Below are 18,308 nucleotides of genomic sequence, written 5' to 3' on the forward strand. Positions count from 1 at the left end.
TTCCTTTAGATTCTCCTGTACCGAAACTAACACATGCAATTACAATTGGATTTTTTGCATGTATACCCTTCTAAAAAATCAAATTTGCGTGAATGCCCTCTTAAAATTTATTTTTTATTTCTATACCCTCATCAAACACATTTTTTGCACAAATATCCCTAATATAACGGTTCTTCTAACATCGTTAATAAAAACTATATTTATTTTAATTAAAAATAAAATAAATTTTTGAAATTACTTATTTGTCCTCCATCGCGATCACCTTATAAATGTTTCTTTTTGCACATCTACTCAGTATGGGTATTTTAATCATTTTAATTTAAAACTATTAATTTTTTAACGACATTAGATGGCGTGGGTACATATGCAAAAATAAGGATAAAAATGGATAGAATAGCAAAATAAGTGTTTTACAAAGATATATATGCAAATATTAATTGTGGGAGAGTATTCATGCAAAATTCGATATTTAGGAGGGTATTCATGTAAAAAAACTCATTATAATTTTGTCAAATTTGATTCATCACAACTCCAACTAGTTTAGATGATTTACGGTCACATTTTTTTTAAACTTTGCTCTTGGAAGGGAAATTAAAAATATGGTCAATTAGGGTAGAAGCAACAGAAATCAAAGTGAATTTAATGTCTCACATTTAGGCTAAAACATTTTAAAGACATGATGGATATCTTTATCTTATCCTTTGAGCTAGTTTTCGCAAGATAGAGAAAAAAAAAAAGATAGTTGTCAGTTTCTCAGAAAACATGCAGAAATTGATTAGCAAATGTGACCTAACCTTCTTGCTATTTTTAATCAAAACGGTGGAAGCTACCTCCCCACATTTCTTTCGAGATGAAATGGAAACAGAGAGGAAAACATAAGATAGAAAATAAAAAAGAAGAGATAAAAGGCAACTAAATGATGTACTCTCCTTGCTTTTATCATAGGATTGTATAAATAATATTTAATTTGCATACAAGCTGCAATTTAAATAAGCAAATAGGACTAATACCCTCTCCTCAAACGTGTAGCGGCTGTAGCCCAAACCCCACATGTGGAGGAATAACTAAATCAGAAACCAAGATCAATAGGAATAACAAAATCGGGGATAACTAAATAAACAATGGAATTGGACAATTCGAGCTCTTGATTGACATCCAGCAATCTAGAGTTCAGATACCATGTTAACTAACCAATTGACTATGAAAGCTTAACTTGATACGGAATGTATGAACAATGGATATCATGCTTAACAATTAAAATTGATTATCTAACAGGTATTTAATTTAAAACTCTTATCATTGGGAGATAATAAAAATCATCAGCAAAATACATTGAGAAATTCATATTTTAACTTTTTTATTGTAGTAAAAATAGTAAATTAAAGGTCAAGTGAATCTTAGTGATTTCTATGTTCCTAAGTTGGGTTTGCTAGTTAGCAGTGCTCTCCTCAATGCCTGGGCTGGGGATATGTTCTAATTTCAAAGTCTAGCATGTGGCATTCGTAATATATTTCTCAAAACAAAAAGAAAATAGCAATACTGAATCTCTTAAGAGATCGTTGGCTAATACTAGTCTAGCAGGAAGGATGAACGAAAAGTTATTTGACATAGAACTCTACCTTCAAAATCTAGAATGTGGCATTAATGTAAGAAATTTAGGGATAACTTAGTTTTAACTAAAATGATGAATAAAATTTTTGCAAGTAGTGATCTGAACATAAGTGTGTGTGTGTTTGTGTCTATATATATATATAGCACTTATGGGAATTAAAATATAGGGTTTGAAAAAATTGATCTGCTTTTGTTTGCCTTGTCAAGGATAAACTAGAGTTTTACCACCAAAAATTCCTTTGAAGGATCACCTAGCATAGGTGGAATTTTCAATTTCAATTAACTATCACAACCAAAAGGTAAAAAGCCATTGACATTTTAATTCTATTTTGGTGCAAATAAAAGAATTGTCGTTGTCTTTATAAAAGTTGTGGATAAGGTGATCAATTAATCCTTTGGTACTATAGAGATATAAAAACAGAAACTAGATTCCAAATTAGATTAGTTGTAGGACCAATTTCTTAGGTTAGGAAGCAAGCAAAGATAAGTACTTTTGGAACTGCAATGAAGTAAATAAGCAGAAAAACTAATTAAAACAACTAATCACTTTAATTGGTCCCCACAACTGAAATGCTTCACATGATGACATAAAAAGTTTCTTCATGGCCGGAAAAGCCCCTTAACCAACCAACTATTAATTGAATTACAAGACTCAATCCAAAATTATCATACATAGAAGAAATTTAGACATCTAGAACACATATATACTCTCCTGCTAATTTTTTTTCCTTAAGCAACCAAATCAATTATCATATGTTTGCATATGAAGCAATGAACGATACTCCTCTCTCTTTACTCAAAAGACAATATTTCTTTATGTTTCATTTCCTTCATCTTACTCAAGTAACAGTTCATTTCGCATATCAGCATGATTATTATTGCAGGTAATTCATTAGACTCCAATCTGACTAGGACCATAATTAAGATATATTTACTAGAAATCGAGAGACTTCAAAGTTCCATGGTCATGGTCATCAAGAATTCTTCAAAGATGGTGAAGGTGCCTGATGGTAAATCTCTTGATGACAGTACCAGAGCTTCATGATTGATACTTGTTTCTAATCCTAGGATGAGGCTAGTGTTTAATTAGTAAAGTTAGAAGGGACTCTTGTCATCTCTCGTCATGTGACCCCAAAATTGCAGGCCTCATCAACCTAAAGTACACATGCTTGTGCAGATGCTGATGGATACACACACACACACACACACACACACACACACACACACACACACACACACACAGAGAGAGAGAGAGAGAGAGAGAGAGGTTTCAAGGGCTTAAGGATGGTCGAAATGACGACAGAAGCTTCCCATAAATGCTCGACATCTGAGGTATATATGCATCAGTTCATGCATGCCTGGTAAAGCAAGCGACAACAAGCATAATACCAGGCCACAAAAACAACTAGAGAGAGAATCAAACCCTGGAGAAGGAGAGTTAGCACTCTGAAATCTCTAGGGGCAGTCCCACCCAAAAAGGGGAAGAATAACTTGGTGGGTGGAATGAAAGCAGAAATGGGCCGCAAGCCATGAAAGATGATCCTCTCCTCGTGCGGGTATTTATTTTGGTTTCTTTCCCTGCACGGTTCGATCCTTTGCGGGCACGAAAGAACCATCGACCACCGGCCAGGTTGTGGAACCCACACCAACCCACCACCCAACTCTTAAGCTAATTTATAGTTCCATCATGGCAGATTAATAGTCACCATATTCTTAAAAGAAGGAACAAAAAAAGAAATACTCACCATGGTGAACATTTCCCTTCCTCCTCCCCTCTTCCCACCTGCAATACTTGGAGTCATTGCCATTAGAATTAGTCCTGGAATGGTAAATGGTAAATATAAGAAAGAGAACAAGTTTAGTGCAACCAGTTGCACAATACTCCAAAATATACCGAGCTGTCAATACCTTGAACAATGTTCTTGAGAATTTATGGACAAAACCTTCAACTTTAAAGTACATGAACACCTTAACAAACACAACAGCTCACTCTAATTTACAACCAAAATATATATATCATATTAATAAACACATGCTTTATTAAAATAAGATGCCCTCTCTTTCTGGTCGCAGAGACTTACCGACCGGCCCATCTCACCTGCTCCTCCTCGATCTTCCTTCACAGCTCTATCATAATTAATTCTCTCCTCCTTTCGTATCTGGTGCTGCGATCATGGTTGCGGAGTCTCACAAGAGATCGAGCCCACGACTTTCTGCATGAGTTGCACCTGCGAGCTAAGGCACTGTATGTAGTGTGCAGTCTCATCGAGCAGGCTGCAGTAATCCATGCCAGGCCCACCCGGAACCAGCCTCCGGAGGGCCTCAGCTCGGCTTGGCTCCCCCGACCTTGGTCTCACCACCTTAAGCCTCTTAGGGGCGATGCCAGCCCTTGTTCTCTGGCTGATCAAATACCGTAGCCTCGATCGCCTTTGGAGCCTGCGGAGCAAAGCGCGACTCCACAGTCGACTACGTCCAGCCCTGCAGGCCATCGAAACATAGGCGGCTTGCCTTATCCGACGACTGCGAAGAAGAAGGGAGGACTTGGGGGTGCTCTTGTTTATTTGAGATAGAGCTCTTAGGAAGTGGAAGGCCGACATGGGCTTGGACTCGGGAGGAAGAGGAGGAGAAGGAGAGAGAGATGGGTGGGAGGGGGGACTTAGGTGGTTACAAAGAGTAGGGAGCGAGGGTTAACGAACTTGGGGGGGAAGGGGGTCTCTTTTGAAGTACGGTTAGGATCTTTTCTTCTGACACAAGAGGGGCCTCCTTGATCTCAGAGACAAAAGGGAGAGAAATAGTTCTCTGACACACGCGTCAACATGGAAATCCTTTGTCCTATAAATGAAACATGGCTGACAAAGAGAGAAGGAAAGAGAGAGAGAGAGAGAGAGAGAGAAGAAATAAGATAATAAGAGTTTTAGTTTGCTCTGAAAACTCTATAATCTAAGAAAGATGAGGCTATTTCTTAGGCAAGAGGTTGGTTGGATGAAGATAAGGGGAGACAGGGAGAGAGAGAGAGAGAGAGAGAGAGAGAGAGAGAGAGAGAGAGAGAGAGAGAGAGAGGAGGCGAAGGATGGGAATGGGGGTGTCGATAAAGAAAGAGGTGGGAGAGACTTAGGAATCAAGTCTTTGATAGAGGGAGGGAGAGGGTGGGGGTTGGAGAAGTGGTGGGTGGGGCCAAGGAGCCAAACCACCACATGATCGCACATGGAATAAAAGACCCACTTGAGAGGGCTGATGGGAACCTTTCCTCCCGCTTTCTATTTCCTTTATGGCATTTGTTTGCTCTTGGCTTTTGCCATTCGGTTGGTCTCACGTCTAAACCTTTCAATCTCGCTGTTTTTTTCAAATGAGAGATGGCCCAACTTCTCTCCCGTGACTGTTGATTTCTTAACATGATAAGAATAAGGATTTAAAATGTATATATAGCATGGAAAGTAGATAACGAGAGCCCAAACAGGTATATATATCTATAATTATTCTTTTTGATCAAAAACCAGAGAAGAAAATGGAGATATATATTAATTAATTGGATGTCATCATCATATTATTAGTTAAAAAAGACTTGTTAATTATGGCCAAGTTCATTGCAGCATGTCCATATCTTGAACGCCTACAGCTGGATCTTGATTAGTAGCAACATGATATTGGTTTATGCCCACTAGATTATGTCTCGAATTTCGCATAAATTAACATATACATATGTCTATCATCCAAATTAATTCTTAAGAACTGAGAAGCTGATATATCCAATGACCATGCATGTAATTTATTTATTACCGTACGGTGCATCTTAGATGAGAAACAATTGTTAAATGTACAAGAGAAATGCGTAGAAGAAAATGGTCTTCTTATAATCTTAATTTTCTTTGATGCTTCCTCCTGGTGCCATTTTTAGCATGGGAGAGCTTGAAGTATATAATATACAATCATTCCAGGTCAAATCTGATTCTCACAGGGATTGCTTTGGTGATTTTTTTTCACTGGAATATAGAATATAAATCCATCTTTTCACATGGTCAGATTCTTAGCATTGAATAAATTAATGGCAGAAATAGGGTTGATCAGGTAGAGAATAATATCATGCTAAAGACATGCTATTTTGTTGCTTTCTCTCTAAGCAGAACTTATCCACCATTACAAGGATGAAGTTGAAGGTTATATAGCATGCCATAATATTACCATAAAAACTTCAAGAGGATCCTAATTAATGTACTTAATAGATAGAAAAGAAAAAAAAAGAAAAACATATATATATAGCTAGTGAACCCGAGACATATATTCAATTCTCTCATGATGATATAAATACATGCATGATCCTCTTGATATTCGTATATGTGATGAATTCAAATTGAAGAACATGAGTTGTTGGAAATGGAAGAACGCTAACTACAACAAAGTAGGCCCACCGTTGGTTATGCCGACCTCAAAGTTGTAAATCTTTGAAATTCTCGTCTTTTACTTCGTCTTCTTTTCCTTCTTTTTTTCCACTTTTTTGAAATGGTCTGTGGAAAAAACCTACCATGAATGCTCCCACAGAGAAGACCATTATCAAGTCCAAATGGATGTGAAAGCCTACCCGCACTAAGCATTTCCCAGGTATTCCATTTAGCAGCAGGAGAATCAACATAATATCTCTTTAAAGTGTCATTCCAAAAGTAACACTTAAAAAGTATTCTTTTTAATTCTAGGACCATCTGGTTGAAGATTAAAGCTACAAATTTACATGAAAGCTATAAAATATAACTTTTTTTTTGAGAATTTTTTTTAAAAAAAATTCGATGATGTTAATATATCTATTCGAATGCAGAAAATATTTATTACAACGAAAAAGGAAATAAAAAAAAATAAGCATCATTAAATCTTATCTTTATACACCTTGTAATTAATTAAACGAGTCTATTTTTTTTTTCTTGGTGGCTTTTTCTTTTTCTTTTTGATTGTTCGTCGAGTAACGACTAGGCTAGACTTTTATAGGGAGACATGTACTGAGGCTTCAAATGTACATATAAACCCTTTGCTTCCTGATCTTTATGGTGGTTGGCAACTAGTCATTCTTATGTTCTTACTCAAAGGATACGATCATTTTCTAAAGGTCCAGCCTAGTTGTTCATCACCAATATTTTGAGAAAATGTGTGACGCTTCAAGGGTTAATTAAGCTTCAACCGACCGACAAATTGAATTCCAGAGAGCATATATGAACCACGGCAGGTAGCTAGGCTTCATGTATTCTAACTCCAAACCTGCCATCAGCTGACATAAGTTTCCAGGGTCCCACCTTGAAGCTTGACCACCAATGGAAACCCGACACCTCAGCACAAGAGATGCTAGCTACCACGTAGATCAATGAGCCTTCAAAGGTTGACAAACTCAATATTGAGAGCTGTATAAAATATATCTAGATGAGATCCATTCCATGGGGACCCTACCACCGTCCTTGTCTAATCACATATACATCGCCCCAAGTCTCAAAGGTGGCGGAGGATTGAAGGAGGAACCTCATATGGTAGAGCATGCAGTGATTCTTTTTGGCACTTTGGTCAGTTTCATCTACTCATTGAATCCACGATAGCAAATTCTGCACTCGTTTTCACGCTTTCGGTTATTCTTTAGAAAAAAGGTGGTGTGGTTATCCCAGGCTTGGAACGTAGCGTAGTCAACCTTGAAGAGCAAAACCACCGGCCCATGAGGGTTCCCACTCCCACGTGCCACGGATTGGACGTGGGAACTAACTGGATGTTATGCCCAGCGATTTGATCATTAGTGAGAGATACGTGACTGCAAAAGAAATGGTCACCACTCGATTTAGTACTCAAGAGGCATGTGCACGTGTGCCTGGCACATCACCATTTCATTTCCTAATAAAAATGAGAGAGAGAGAGAGAAGGATGGATGCATGCATGAGGTCTGAATGAAGGTCTCTCTCTGTCCATGGACTCTATGATCATGAAGCCACGAAATATAAGCTAAATATGGATTAAAAAGAAAAGCTATAAAGTCTTGGATAATGGGGAATCTAGCTACTACTGATAGGCAATGAATCATGACACGACATACATAAGGAATGGATCATATATGTGCAAGCAGGGAGGAGGAAATGGGGATGTTTGTCAAAATAACTTAGTGACATAGTTGTATCTTACATAAGATAAACAGCCAATATTGTGGTGCTGCTCTTCGCTTAGGCCTGAAAATGTTGTAATAATTCACTAATGTCGCGTTTTTTTTTCCGATTTTTCCTTTCACTTGTACAAGAGGTTATTAATTATGATGTTCCATACTATGCTGAAATGCCAAATCCTTAGAAGTCCTGCACATCTTTGAATGTCAGCTGTATTTTTGGTGGGGGGGATACTTTTGGAAGATTATCCCTTCCACTGTAGATGGGATAGTTTATTCCATGGAATAAGTTATCTTTTTGGCATTTGATTAGAGAGATAGGTGCAGCAATAAGTAGATGCATCGGTTTTCAGGATTTTTTGGATTTTAAGACAAAGTTATCATTACGTATTTAAAGAGTGAATAAGAGACAAAATTATAATAATTGGGAGGGATAAGTTCCCCCTACCCTGCAGAATAATTCTATTCCTCAACCAAACTCAGCTTAGAATTTTCTCTTCTTTGCCTCTTTCCTGACTGGGAAAGGACGAAAATAGGAGGCCCCCATTTCATATTTTCCATTCAAATGTCATTTTAGGCCTGGGCCCCCTTGTGCACGGGCTGGGCTGCAGCAAGGGCTCTTATGTTATTCTGTTTCAGGCTTTTTATTCTTTAGTCCATTGTGGCCAGCATTTGGGCTCTGATGTTGATGTGACGGCCCGGTTGGGGCCTGGCAAGGCAGCCTCTTAGCTTGCATGAACTTGGCCCGTTGAAGACTGCTGTTCTTTCCCACTGACAATTTTTTCTGTTGTCTAGTTTCTACCCAGTTGACATTTACCTTCTTAGAAACTTCCTCATTATTGGGCAATCTAATTGACTAATTACATGGACAGCCTCCTTGTCACCTGCAAGTAGTGGGTTCTTAGTAAAACATCTATGGATGTTCAAGGGATTAATAAATGTCATATAAGGCCCCCACCATGGTTTAAGAAATATAGGTTAATCTAGTTTTAAGTTGATCCAATCTCTATCCTTTCTGCCTGCATTCCTTTCATAGCTTATTCCTTGTTTCCATCTAAAAAGTATCATATAGTATTTAAGTCAACAAGAATAATTGTATTAATCAAGTACAATATTAGATACAAAAAATGATCCGTACTCTTATGTTGAATGATCACTGCAATATATTTCTCACAAAAGTTGATAATTTATGAGTACAGGGCATGCCTCTTTCATTTCATAATGCATAACCGCCCATATAGGCTATAGGCCGGATCTGCTCTGATACCATTTATCACAATCGGAGATCTCACTAAAAAAGCTAGCTGAAATATATTATTTAAAATTCTTTAGTTTTGTATAAATATCTAGAAATCTACCCAATGCATAACCGTCTGCATAGTTCCTTACAATATCCAGGCATGCATTGCAGAAGTACAGCATTCTTATGATGGACAAAAAAAAATGGCAGTGGCTCACCTTGACCAATCACTTGCATCATTCTAGACATGTAAAAATACGTGGGCATGCCGGCTTAGTTGCATGGTTTGCATGTTAAAATGAAGCATTTAACCTGCCTCTCTCATCATCTTATGCTTGATTTCTCAGAACTTCTGGTATTGGGTCTAAAGCAGATTTCTGTGCATGGCATAACAAGCTCAGAAGCTAATGGCTCACATTGGTGGTAGCACATCATGACACAACTTTTGGGGCCTTCTGATGGAAATTAAACAATTAGGTCACTTGTTCGGTCAATAGTCGCTGTGTCCCTGTTACATCCTCCGCCAAACAAGCTCAAAGTTTTCCTTCTGCCTTCACTATAATAGCACCTCCATAGTCAAGAATCGTTTAATGGTTTTTGTCTTCAGCTGTGTACATTGACCCTCCTCTCTCAAGCACCAATAGCTACTTGGATTAATGATTTGGTTGGGCAGGGCTCAGGATCACAATTCCTGCTTCTTTTTCTTTTTGGTACAACACAATTCATGCTTTTGAATGAATAGTTCTGACTATAGTGTCCAAAAGTTTCATCATTCTTTCTGAATGTAGTAGTTTATATAGCATTTTTTACCAAAACTAGCCCACATTATATTCCATGATATCTTCAATTTTCGTAACGATGAATGGGAAACATATGTCATGAATCAAGACAGGTGTTCTTTGAAAGAGTTGAAGAAATCTCAAACTTACAAGCTTGTTAAATGATAACAAGTTAACATGATAACTTCAGAAATTCTATTAGTTATATTTGAGCTAAATCAAGAAATAAGCAGGGAGTGAAAAATTTTAGATTATGATTCATGACATTCATATCGTCTTCCATCTCTACGAGATATTCCCACACATTTCTGAACCGTCCAATTGTGACCTGCCCATATGCATCAATCCTTTGGGAAAGTCAAGACCCCAATGAAGGTGAAATTCTTTAGCTGGCCATCAAAAACAGGACGCACACTAGTGAGGTCCTCGCTGAGAGAGGATGGCCAGTGGGAATGGCGTGTACTTTTCCTGATAACTTTCAAGAAACCATCGATCATCTGTTGTTGCTGTGTCCATTTATCAGGCAACTATGGCCCCAATATTGTCGAAAGCTTTGAAATGAGAGGTAGATTGGGCTCTGTTAAATCCTTTTGGTAGGTGTGAAGAAAAGCTAAACAGGGATATGAGGAAAGTCTGAGACCATGACTTGCTAGCTTCTGTTTCCATAGTTTGGTTAGAAAGGGATTGAATAATCTTCCTGAGCTAGTGCTCCAACAGGAAGGCTATTTTGTCCTCTTTCTTTACTTTTCTGTCCGAGTGGAACTCCATTATTCAGGGATCAGAGAGCTATTTCTAGTATGTGTAAACTTCACAGGCTAATGTTCCCTCATCAATTAGCCCATGCATAGTCTTCTTTCTCCTCCAATAAATTTTTGTAGGCTTCTCCCTCTCTCTTTTCCTTTCAGTAAAAAGAACTGACTTAGGACAGAGATGATTTGCCCTCAGGACAAAGGAGGAAGCCCATCTTGTTTCTACCAACGAAACGTAAGCAAGAAACAAAAAGAATGACAAAAGATTAAAGGACTGAAAAAATAGAGCTATAAAAGGAAGCATAATTTGCTCCCTCCTCACCAGCCCATGCAACAAAATCATGCAGCAGACTGACTAGTGTCATCGAACCATTTCATATTTTGTTCATCATTACTATACACTGAAAAAAATGGAGAAATCTCACGCTTACACGTATGTTATTACATGTAAGCTATGGTTTGAAATGAATCTCAGGGAACACTGCAGCAGCTGCGGATAAGAACTTGGACATGCAGCAAGACTGTCTTTGCTCAAAAAGGATGCAGCAGCACTCTCTACGTTGTTGGATTCTATGGCACAATCCCATCATCTTCTGAAACCACAGTGTTCCGCACTAAGACCAGGGAGTGGATTTGGCTAAAGGTCAAATGGAGCCCCAATAGCAGCCCAGGCACTTTGCTTTACCAACATGCAGCCATGTACCCTCTCCCTTCCAACACTTGGAATTCCCACATCTTTGTAGCTAGGGTTCATCCCTTCCCTCCTTCTATTTAAGTATAGTTTTGCAGTGCCAAGAACCTCTCACCAGAATGCTGGTAGCCAAAATAACTGGCCCTCCTATTATGTATATAGGAGGCATCTAGGCGAAGAAGAGATCATCAAGGCCAATGGGAGAAGAGAGAGAGTACAGCTAGCTCATTCTCATGGAAGAGGGATGATAAGAGCTGTACCCTCTCTCTTCTTCTCTTGGGCTATTGATGAAGGCAATATGTCAGTGTTAGCATCGCATTATTATTCCTAATTTTCTTCTATTAGATATCCATCTCTAAACTCTAGCATGGATGTAAATGGAACAGGCAAGCTCTTGGCCCTTTTTTTTTTTTTAACTCACGAACTTTGATGAGTATTGATCGATATCTTAATTCCTTATTGCTGTTTATGGCTTATATCGCACCAGTTACAATTTATTTTTGTGCTTTGAGAAGTAATTGATGATGTTCTCTTATGGTTATTAAAGCAAAAGCAGCTAGCTGATCCACACCATCAGGAAGGACTGCCTTTCCTCAATATTGTCTTAATGGACTGAAGGCCTCCTAACAAGTCAATCAAGGGGCAAGTTAATTAGATTTCTTTAAAACACCATGCATCCTGTTGTACCCCCCCACCCCTCTAAAAAAAAAAAAACCACCATTCATCCTGAATTTGTTTTTCTTTTCCAGTTTAAAACCATACCCATGGCACTGGACCACAATGGAATGAAAGGTTTCTCTGATATTTTAATGCTCCAGGGAGGTGGATTGTAGCATTGGTAGTGGGTCAGCATTTGGAGGTATTGTAAAACATGGGCCATCCTTTAGCATGCAATGCTTCCTGCCACCCACTCCACAAGCAATACAATCAGTATTCTCTCTCTCTCCCTCTCTCTTTCTCTGCGTGTGTGAAAAAAAAGCTGTTAACAAGCTGGATTTTAGCTTACTGATATAAGTATTGATGATTTAATATTTTGATGTTTTCTTGCATGGAGAAAATTCTAGTAACAAAAGTGAATATATATTGTGGTTGAAAATTCTAAGAAATTTGTTTTAGATCAGTTTTGGCTAAAGCATATCCTTTTTCTCTGTTGTTATTGATACAATACATGGGCAGCAATTATGTCAAAAGATAAATGCAGCTTTCGTGATTTTTTTTTCTTTTTTTTTATTTTTGAGGGAAGAGATTGCTGAATAAGTGCCCACCACCTTTCTTATCAAGAGTATCCCCCAATGGATGCAGGAGAGAGAATATCAATTTGATGACTACCGGCCACCAACAAAATCTCAATAGAGCCAGACTGAGTACCATTATCTTTGCATGATGATGTACCATGGAAGCATAGAGCTTTTAACTTCTAAATATTGCAAGGCCATGGCACATAAGATTTTTTTTTTCTAGCCATATAAAGGAATTTAATCTTCACACTTTATAATTGTCCACACTACCAAAACCTAGCAGTGTCTCATGCTTACTTAACATTTAGGTCTTTGTGCCAAAGATAATGATGAAATATTGCTTCACCTAAGAAATTAAACTGACCCTGAGTTTCTATCTCATGTCTGGTGTAACTATTCTTTTACATAACCTAGGAGAGCCTTGCTATTATCATCATATATCTACTTTATAGCACTGTAATCTCAAAACGTAATACAGCTAAATCTTAACTTAAAAAGAAAAAAACTATATTTGCTGTAAATTTGACTTTTCATACTATATTTGCAGAGTGCAATGGATCGACTCAATTGTTGAGGGAACAAGAGGGAAGTTTGTACAACACTGTTTGGAAATTTGACTTTGCTCTTATGGAACTAACAACTCAATACCTCATCTAAAAATAGCTAGCTGGAAAGTTTTTTTAAAATTTTTTGATCCCATATAAATACCTAAGATCTATCGAATACATAGCTAATGTAGGACTAAATACGCGCCTCCACGGATTCTCACATGCACCTTCCAAGTCCTAGTGTCCTCACTAGGCTAAAGAGCTAAATCCATTCAAATCTAATCACAAGTACTACAAAAATTCAATTACAAATACCACAATCAGTTCGTAGTCAACCCAGATTGGCCTATATTGTAGCGTTCCTTGATCTATATGGATCATGGACCAAATCTATTCTAATGCCATCTGAAATAATTTATGACTTATTTAAAAAACTAGCCAGAGGATATTATTTGGATTTATTAGTCTAATATAAATATCCAGAATCTACGCAGTGTATAATCAATATGAGACTAAACACATATCTACATGAGTTCTTACCCTTATAAAAACTTACAATAAATGGGCAACAGTCTGGCATGATATGTACAAACCCTATTTTGGGCATTGATTTTATTTTTCTCATGAAATGAATCAATGAGCAACGTCTATCTTTCTCTCACTTAGAAATCAAAAAAGAAAAGGAGGGTACAAATTTTTTTTTTTTCCTCTACTTTGAATCTCTAACAATTAACTAGAAAACTAGAATACTTGCCAACAACTGTCAGCTTAATTTGCTGGCACCTCTTTTCTAAATACCTACCCTTGGAGGAGGTACAGTTCAAATCTTTGGTATTACTGAAAAAAAGTAAAAATGAATTTTCTATGAAATGAAAGCAGTGCTTAGTAAGATTTCAGTTATCAATAATTGAGATCCTCTTCGGATAAGAAGAGGTCAAATGTTTATCAACTGATTAGAGCAGCTTGAGTCCTGCTCATGTTTGATTTGAAATTATATTGAATAAAGCTCAATATAAATGGGAGTGAGTAAAACTTCAATCAAGGTTATAAGCTGCCAAGGTTCGATTTTGGTGCTCTCTATTGAACTATGTGCGTGCATGCATGCGTGTGATTGGAGGGGGAAAGACCATCCAAATTTATTAGAGAAGAGAAGAATAATACAAGAATGGCCCCTAAGTTTGGGTTAACTATTTATTTTTTGGCATATGGTCAACCATTTGATCTAAACCAAGTATCCAACAGTTGATTTTTTGGTTCAATTAGCATATAATCCACAGTGAGATAGAACTTCCACCAAGAATGGACTAAGCTTGAACTTGAGATTGATTAAAGCTAGATACAAGTCTTAGCTTGATAAATGTAATTAGACCGATCAAATTAGGCTCAGGTCGGATAAGATTTCAGAGATTCAAATTACCACGAAATTTAGAAGATTTCCATGCAAAGAAAAAACTAGTGTTCTTTGAAATTGCCTTTCTCGTGACACCCCGTCCCACAGCATCCGTTTCTAAAAACTTCTTCTACAGTGGCCTTTTTCCGACCCCAATCAATCACCAAACTGCCATCCGTTTCGCGGCATCAACCGTTCGATCATATCCTACGCAGATCCCAAAGCAATCGAAATTCTACACTGCTCTCAAAGCGATAAGTGCGTGATCCAATGGTGGAGCTTTCCAGCTTCCAAAAGCGATGCAAATGGATTGGGTTTGTCCCCACCATCCGTCCCACCGCGCGAAAGAACTCAGCCCAGGTTTAAAAGCCCAACTCGTCGGGTCAAAGCTAGCTGGGCTGCGATATGATCCACGACTTGCTTGTCCATGGCCCGAATAGGAACGTGTTACCAGCCGAGTCCGATGTTATATTAGGCCCATCTTGACCCGAGGCTTCTATGAAATTGTTATTTGCGATGAATTTGAATAACTTTGGCATCATCTCATTAAACTGCTTCTGGTATTTATTAATTAATTGTTCATTAGGGAAAGCAAAATGCAGGAGGCATCATATTTGCGAGACCACTAGTCATTTTATGATAAACAAGAATCATTTATAGACTTCAACCACGATGACGTTTACGTAGAATCATGGCGCCCTCATTATAGTAATAGTGCACCATCTTTCTCGTTTGCTACTCATAAATTCAAAGAAAAGAATTAGTCGTACACGTGAATCATTACATAATGTCAGCCTTCATGTATTATGAATCCATTAGTCATATTGTCATGGCCCAAATCCGTTACTCCAGTCAAGGCTGGTAGAATATGAAATCTCTATAATTTTTTTTTAAAAAAAAAGAACTCGGCGTTCCTAAAAAAGGGGACTGTTGTTTTGAAATAAGATAAAACAATTCCATCATTAGTAAGTAACAAAAAGTAGTAATTATAAATTTTAATTATTTGACTAGTATCAGTGATGCCCTCACTATTCCTCCTATCATAAGTAATTCCAAAACATAGCTAATTACTAAGCATCCTGTAACTCTAAAAAGAAAAATGACGAAGACTAACAACTTAATAAGAATCCCCCAAGCACACCAATCTAAATGTAAATATCATGAAATTATATACTAACCATTCAACACTTATAATTACCATTTAAACAAACTGGTATATATATATATACACACACATTATAAATCATCAAAATAGTTATTTTATTCAAAAGTGATGTATTATATATTATTAGATTAATTATTTTACTCGGCAACGGTTTCAAAAAACTTATTTCCAATCTGACAATAATTATCTTTTCGACTTTGGTCTATCCATGGTCATGCTTTAGCTCGTAATCATTTTTTAGTCTGTAATAATTATCTTTTCGATTTTGGATTATCCACGGTTATGCTTTAGCTCGTGACTGGCAATCTATAGTACCACGCATCAGCTTGTTGCTGGCAAACCATAGTGTCATGCGTTAGCTCATGACTAGCAATCTATAGTACCATACTTCGGTGCATGGCGACAAACCACATTGTCATGCTTTAGCTCATGACTGGCAATACATAGTACGTACTATCCTTCGTATCAATGGCAACAATCTATTGTACTATGCTTCAACCCATGGCAACAATCTATAGTGTCATGCTTTATCCCATGATTAGCAACCCATATCAATGTGGTAGTCCCAATACTCCTTGCTCAACTATCCAACTATGCAAAATTCAATTTTACACGAATGAAAATATAATTTGTTACTATTCCTTCAAAAATTCAAAACAAATGGTTATTTTAGTCCATGTGAACCAAAATCACCGATATATAATAGATACAACATTCATAGATGCCTACATACAAACATACATACATACATACATATATATATATATACACACACACACACATGCATGCATGCGCGCGCACGTATATAAACATATATATACATATATGCACATATATACATATAGATGTATATATATACATACATGCATATATATTTATATATACACAAATATACATACACACACACAGGCGGGGGGCGGGGGGGAGAGAGAGAGAGAGAGATGAACATGGCTATACTCAAATTGGATCTCTACTTAGATGTGACCAAGTCTACATTGGATGATAAAGTCTCACATCGATAATTTGAGCCGTTGGATATGATTTATTACCTCTAAACTGCTTCCATACTAAGAGTTATATGATTTGGAAATCTCTATCCTATGCATCAAGACATAGGAATCTGAAATTTAGGATAAGAATAGGCAGACTAGTTGATAAGAATCTAAAGCATTGATAGAGAACAAAAAAGGAGGGGTGGCCTATGGCTGAGGTTGGCGTCAGCATTGCAAGTCATGCATGTGTGCAGGAAGAAGGGAATAGAGAGGTGTGGTAAAGTTCCGTGAGATGGAGGTTATAAAGTCCGGCAAGGCAGAGCAATGAGATCAGAATGAGGTGGTGGCAGCCAGAATAGGAGAGGTGGAGCACAGAGGATCCTAGTATCCTTGAGTTCTATCACTCACAGTAGTTGGTTTCTCTTACTCTAATTTCACGCTCCAAAGAAGATACTAGTCACAAAAAATATCCATAAATCGTTCCCAAGTCAAAGATGCAGTATTTTGTCCCATTTTTTCTCTTTCCATATTTCACCAAGTATCAGCTTCCCCCAGCAGCATACATGTAGCACAAGTGACCCTATCCCCATCAAAGCATCTTAGGGTATTAAAAACTTTTTCCGTTTCATTCAGCTAGGTCTCAGCAGGGTCAGATGTGCCCTTAACAAATTTTCAATACTTCAGAAACTTTTCCCATTGTCGCGGCCCAATCGTGCCAAAAGAAGCACAATCTGTCCAAAAAAAAAAAAAAAGAGCCCGTTGCCGCGGCCCAATCGTGCGAACCGCGCGCGATCATGTGCGGACACGGGCCGGATGCACAAGGAATCGCATGAAAAGGAAAGAAATCGAAAAAAAGCAGGATTAAATGCGGCACGGTTTTCAAAAAAAATTAAAATATTTAATTTAATTCAACACTTTTCTCTACTGTAGTTATCAAAAATAATACAAAATTAATCGCTATTTTTTACAATTATATATATGATAAAGGGGACTTTTTCCTCTATAGTTATCCATCTCTTGAGGGCTGGCACAAAGAAGAATCGAACGGCGGCAGCCCCCTTGACCAAGTGGAAAGCGTGATACCATCTGGGTAAGCTCGATGGTCAGTTTGGTGATAAGACGATTCCAAGAATTGGAATCGTCCTATTTGAGTCCAAGCATAAGATCGTTTTCGCTGCCGTGGCAACCGCGTCATGAAAGGGATATGTCGCTGAGAAGCATTGGAGCAATTCAAACTTCTTCCTAAATCAAACGGATTTTTCGTACACGACGGAGGCCATGATGCTGCGGGGGGCATCTAATTTGATGCTCTTAGACCCACCAGTTATGTTTAACTCTGGAAGCACTTTGGTTGTCGCCTTGCTACTTCTTTATGCCTAATTAAAGGTGCATCAGATGCATGCGATAAAAATTTGTAGATACCAAGATTAAAGTCTCAAGCAACACCTGAAAACCCAAAGTAAACAATTGAATCCCTGTGAATGAATGATGATGATGATGATGATGATGTGGGAACTCCTGGTGGTTTATATCAAATTAAAAGTAGTGACATAATAATAGATAATTATACCAATCTAACAAAAGATGCGAAACAAAACAAAACTAAGTTGGAGAAAAATAAAGATCTAATGCTTTATCTGCCCTCAAGATCCCATCAAGCCTCCTCTCATCATGTGCCAAGCACAAAGAGTAGGCCACAAGCGAAGGCCGGCCCATCCTTCGCTTTTCTTAGCCCAATTTGTACGTAGTTAATGATTGCTCTCACACTCTAAAATGATGACCTGTGG

General features: G+C 37.7%; 1 protein-coding gene across 1 annotated transcript; it reads right to left on the bottom strand.

The window, feature by feature from the left end:
* Window positions 1–3,424: 3,424 nt before the first annotated feature.
* Window positions 3,425–4,298, bottom strand: LOC120111989 (transcription factor IBH1; the record flags this gene model as incomplete). Its single annotated transcript, XM_039130561.1, has 1 exon — window positions 3,425–4,298. A coding segment is annotated over one exon (516 nt), but the record flags the coding sequence as incomplete, so codon positions are not given.
* Between the last annotated feature and the right edge of the window lie 14,010 nt (window positions 4,299–18,308).

The sequence above is a fragment of the Phoenix dactylifera genome, chromosome 9, assembly GCF_009389715.1.
Source record: "Phoenix dactylifera cultivar Barhee BC4 chromosome 9, palm_55x_up_171113_PBpolish2nd_filt_p, whole genome shotgun sequence".
In the NCBI taxonomy this organism is placed as follows: domain Eukaryota; kingdom Viridiplantae; phylum Streptophyta; class Magnoliopsida; order Arecales; family Arecaceae; genus Phoenix; species Phoenix dactylifera.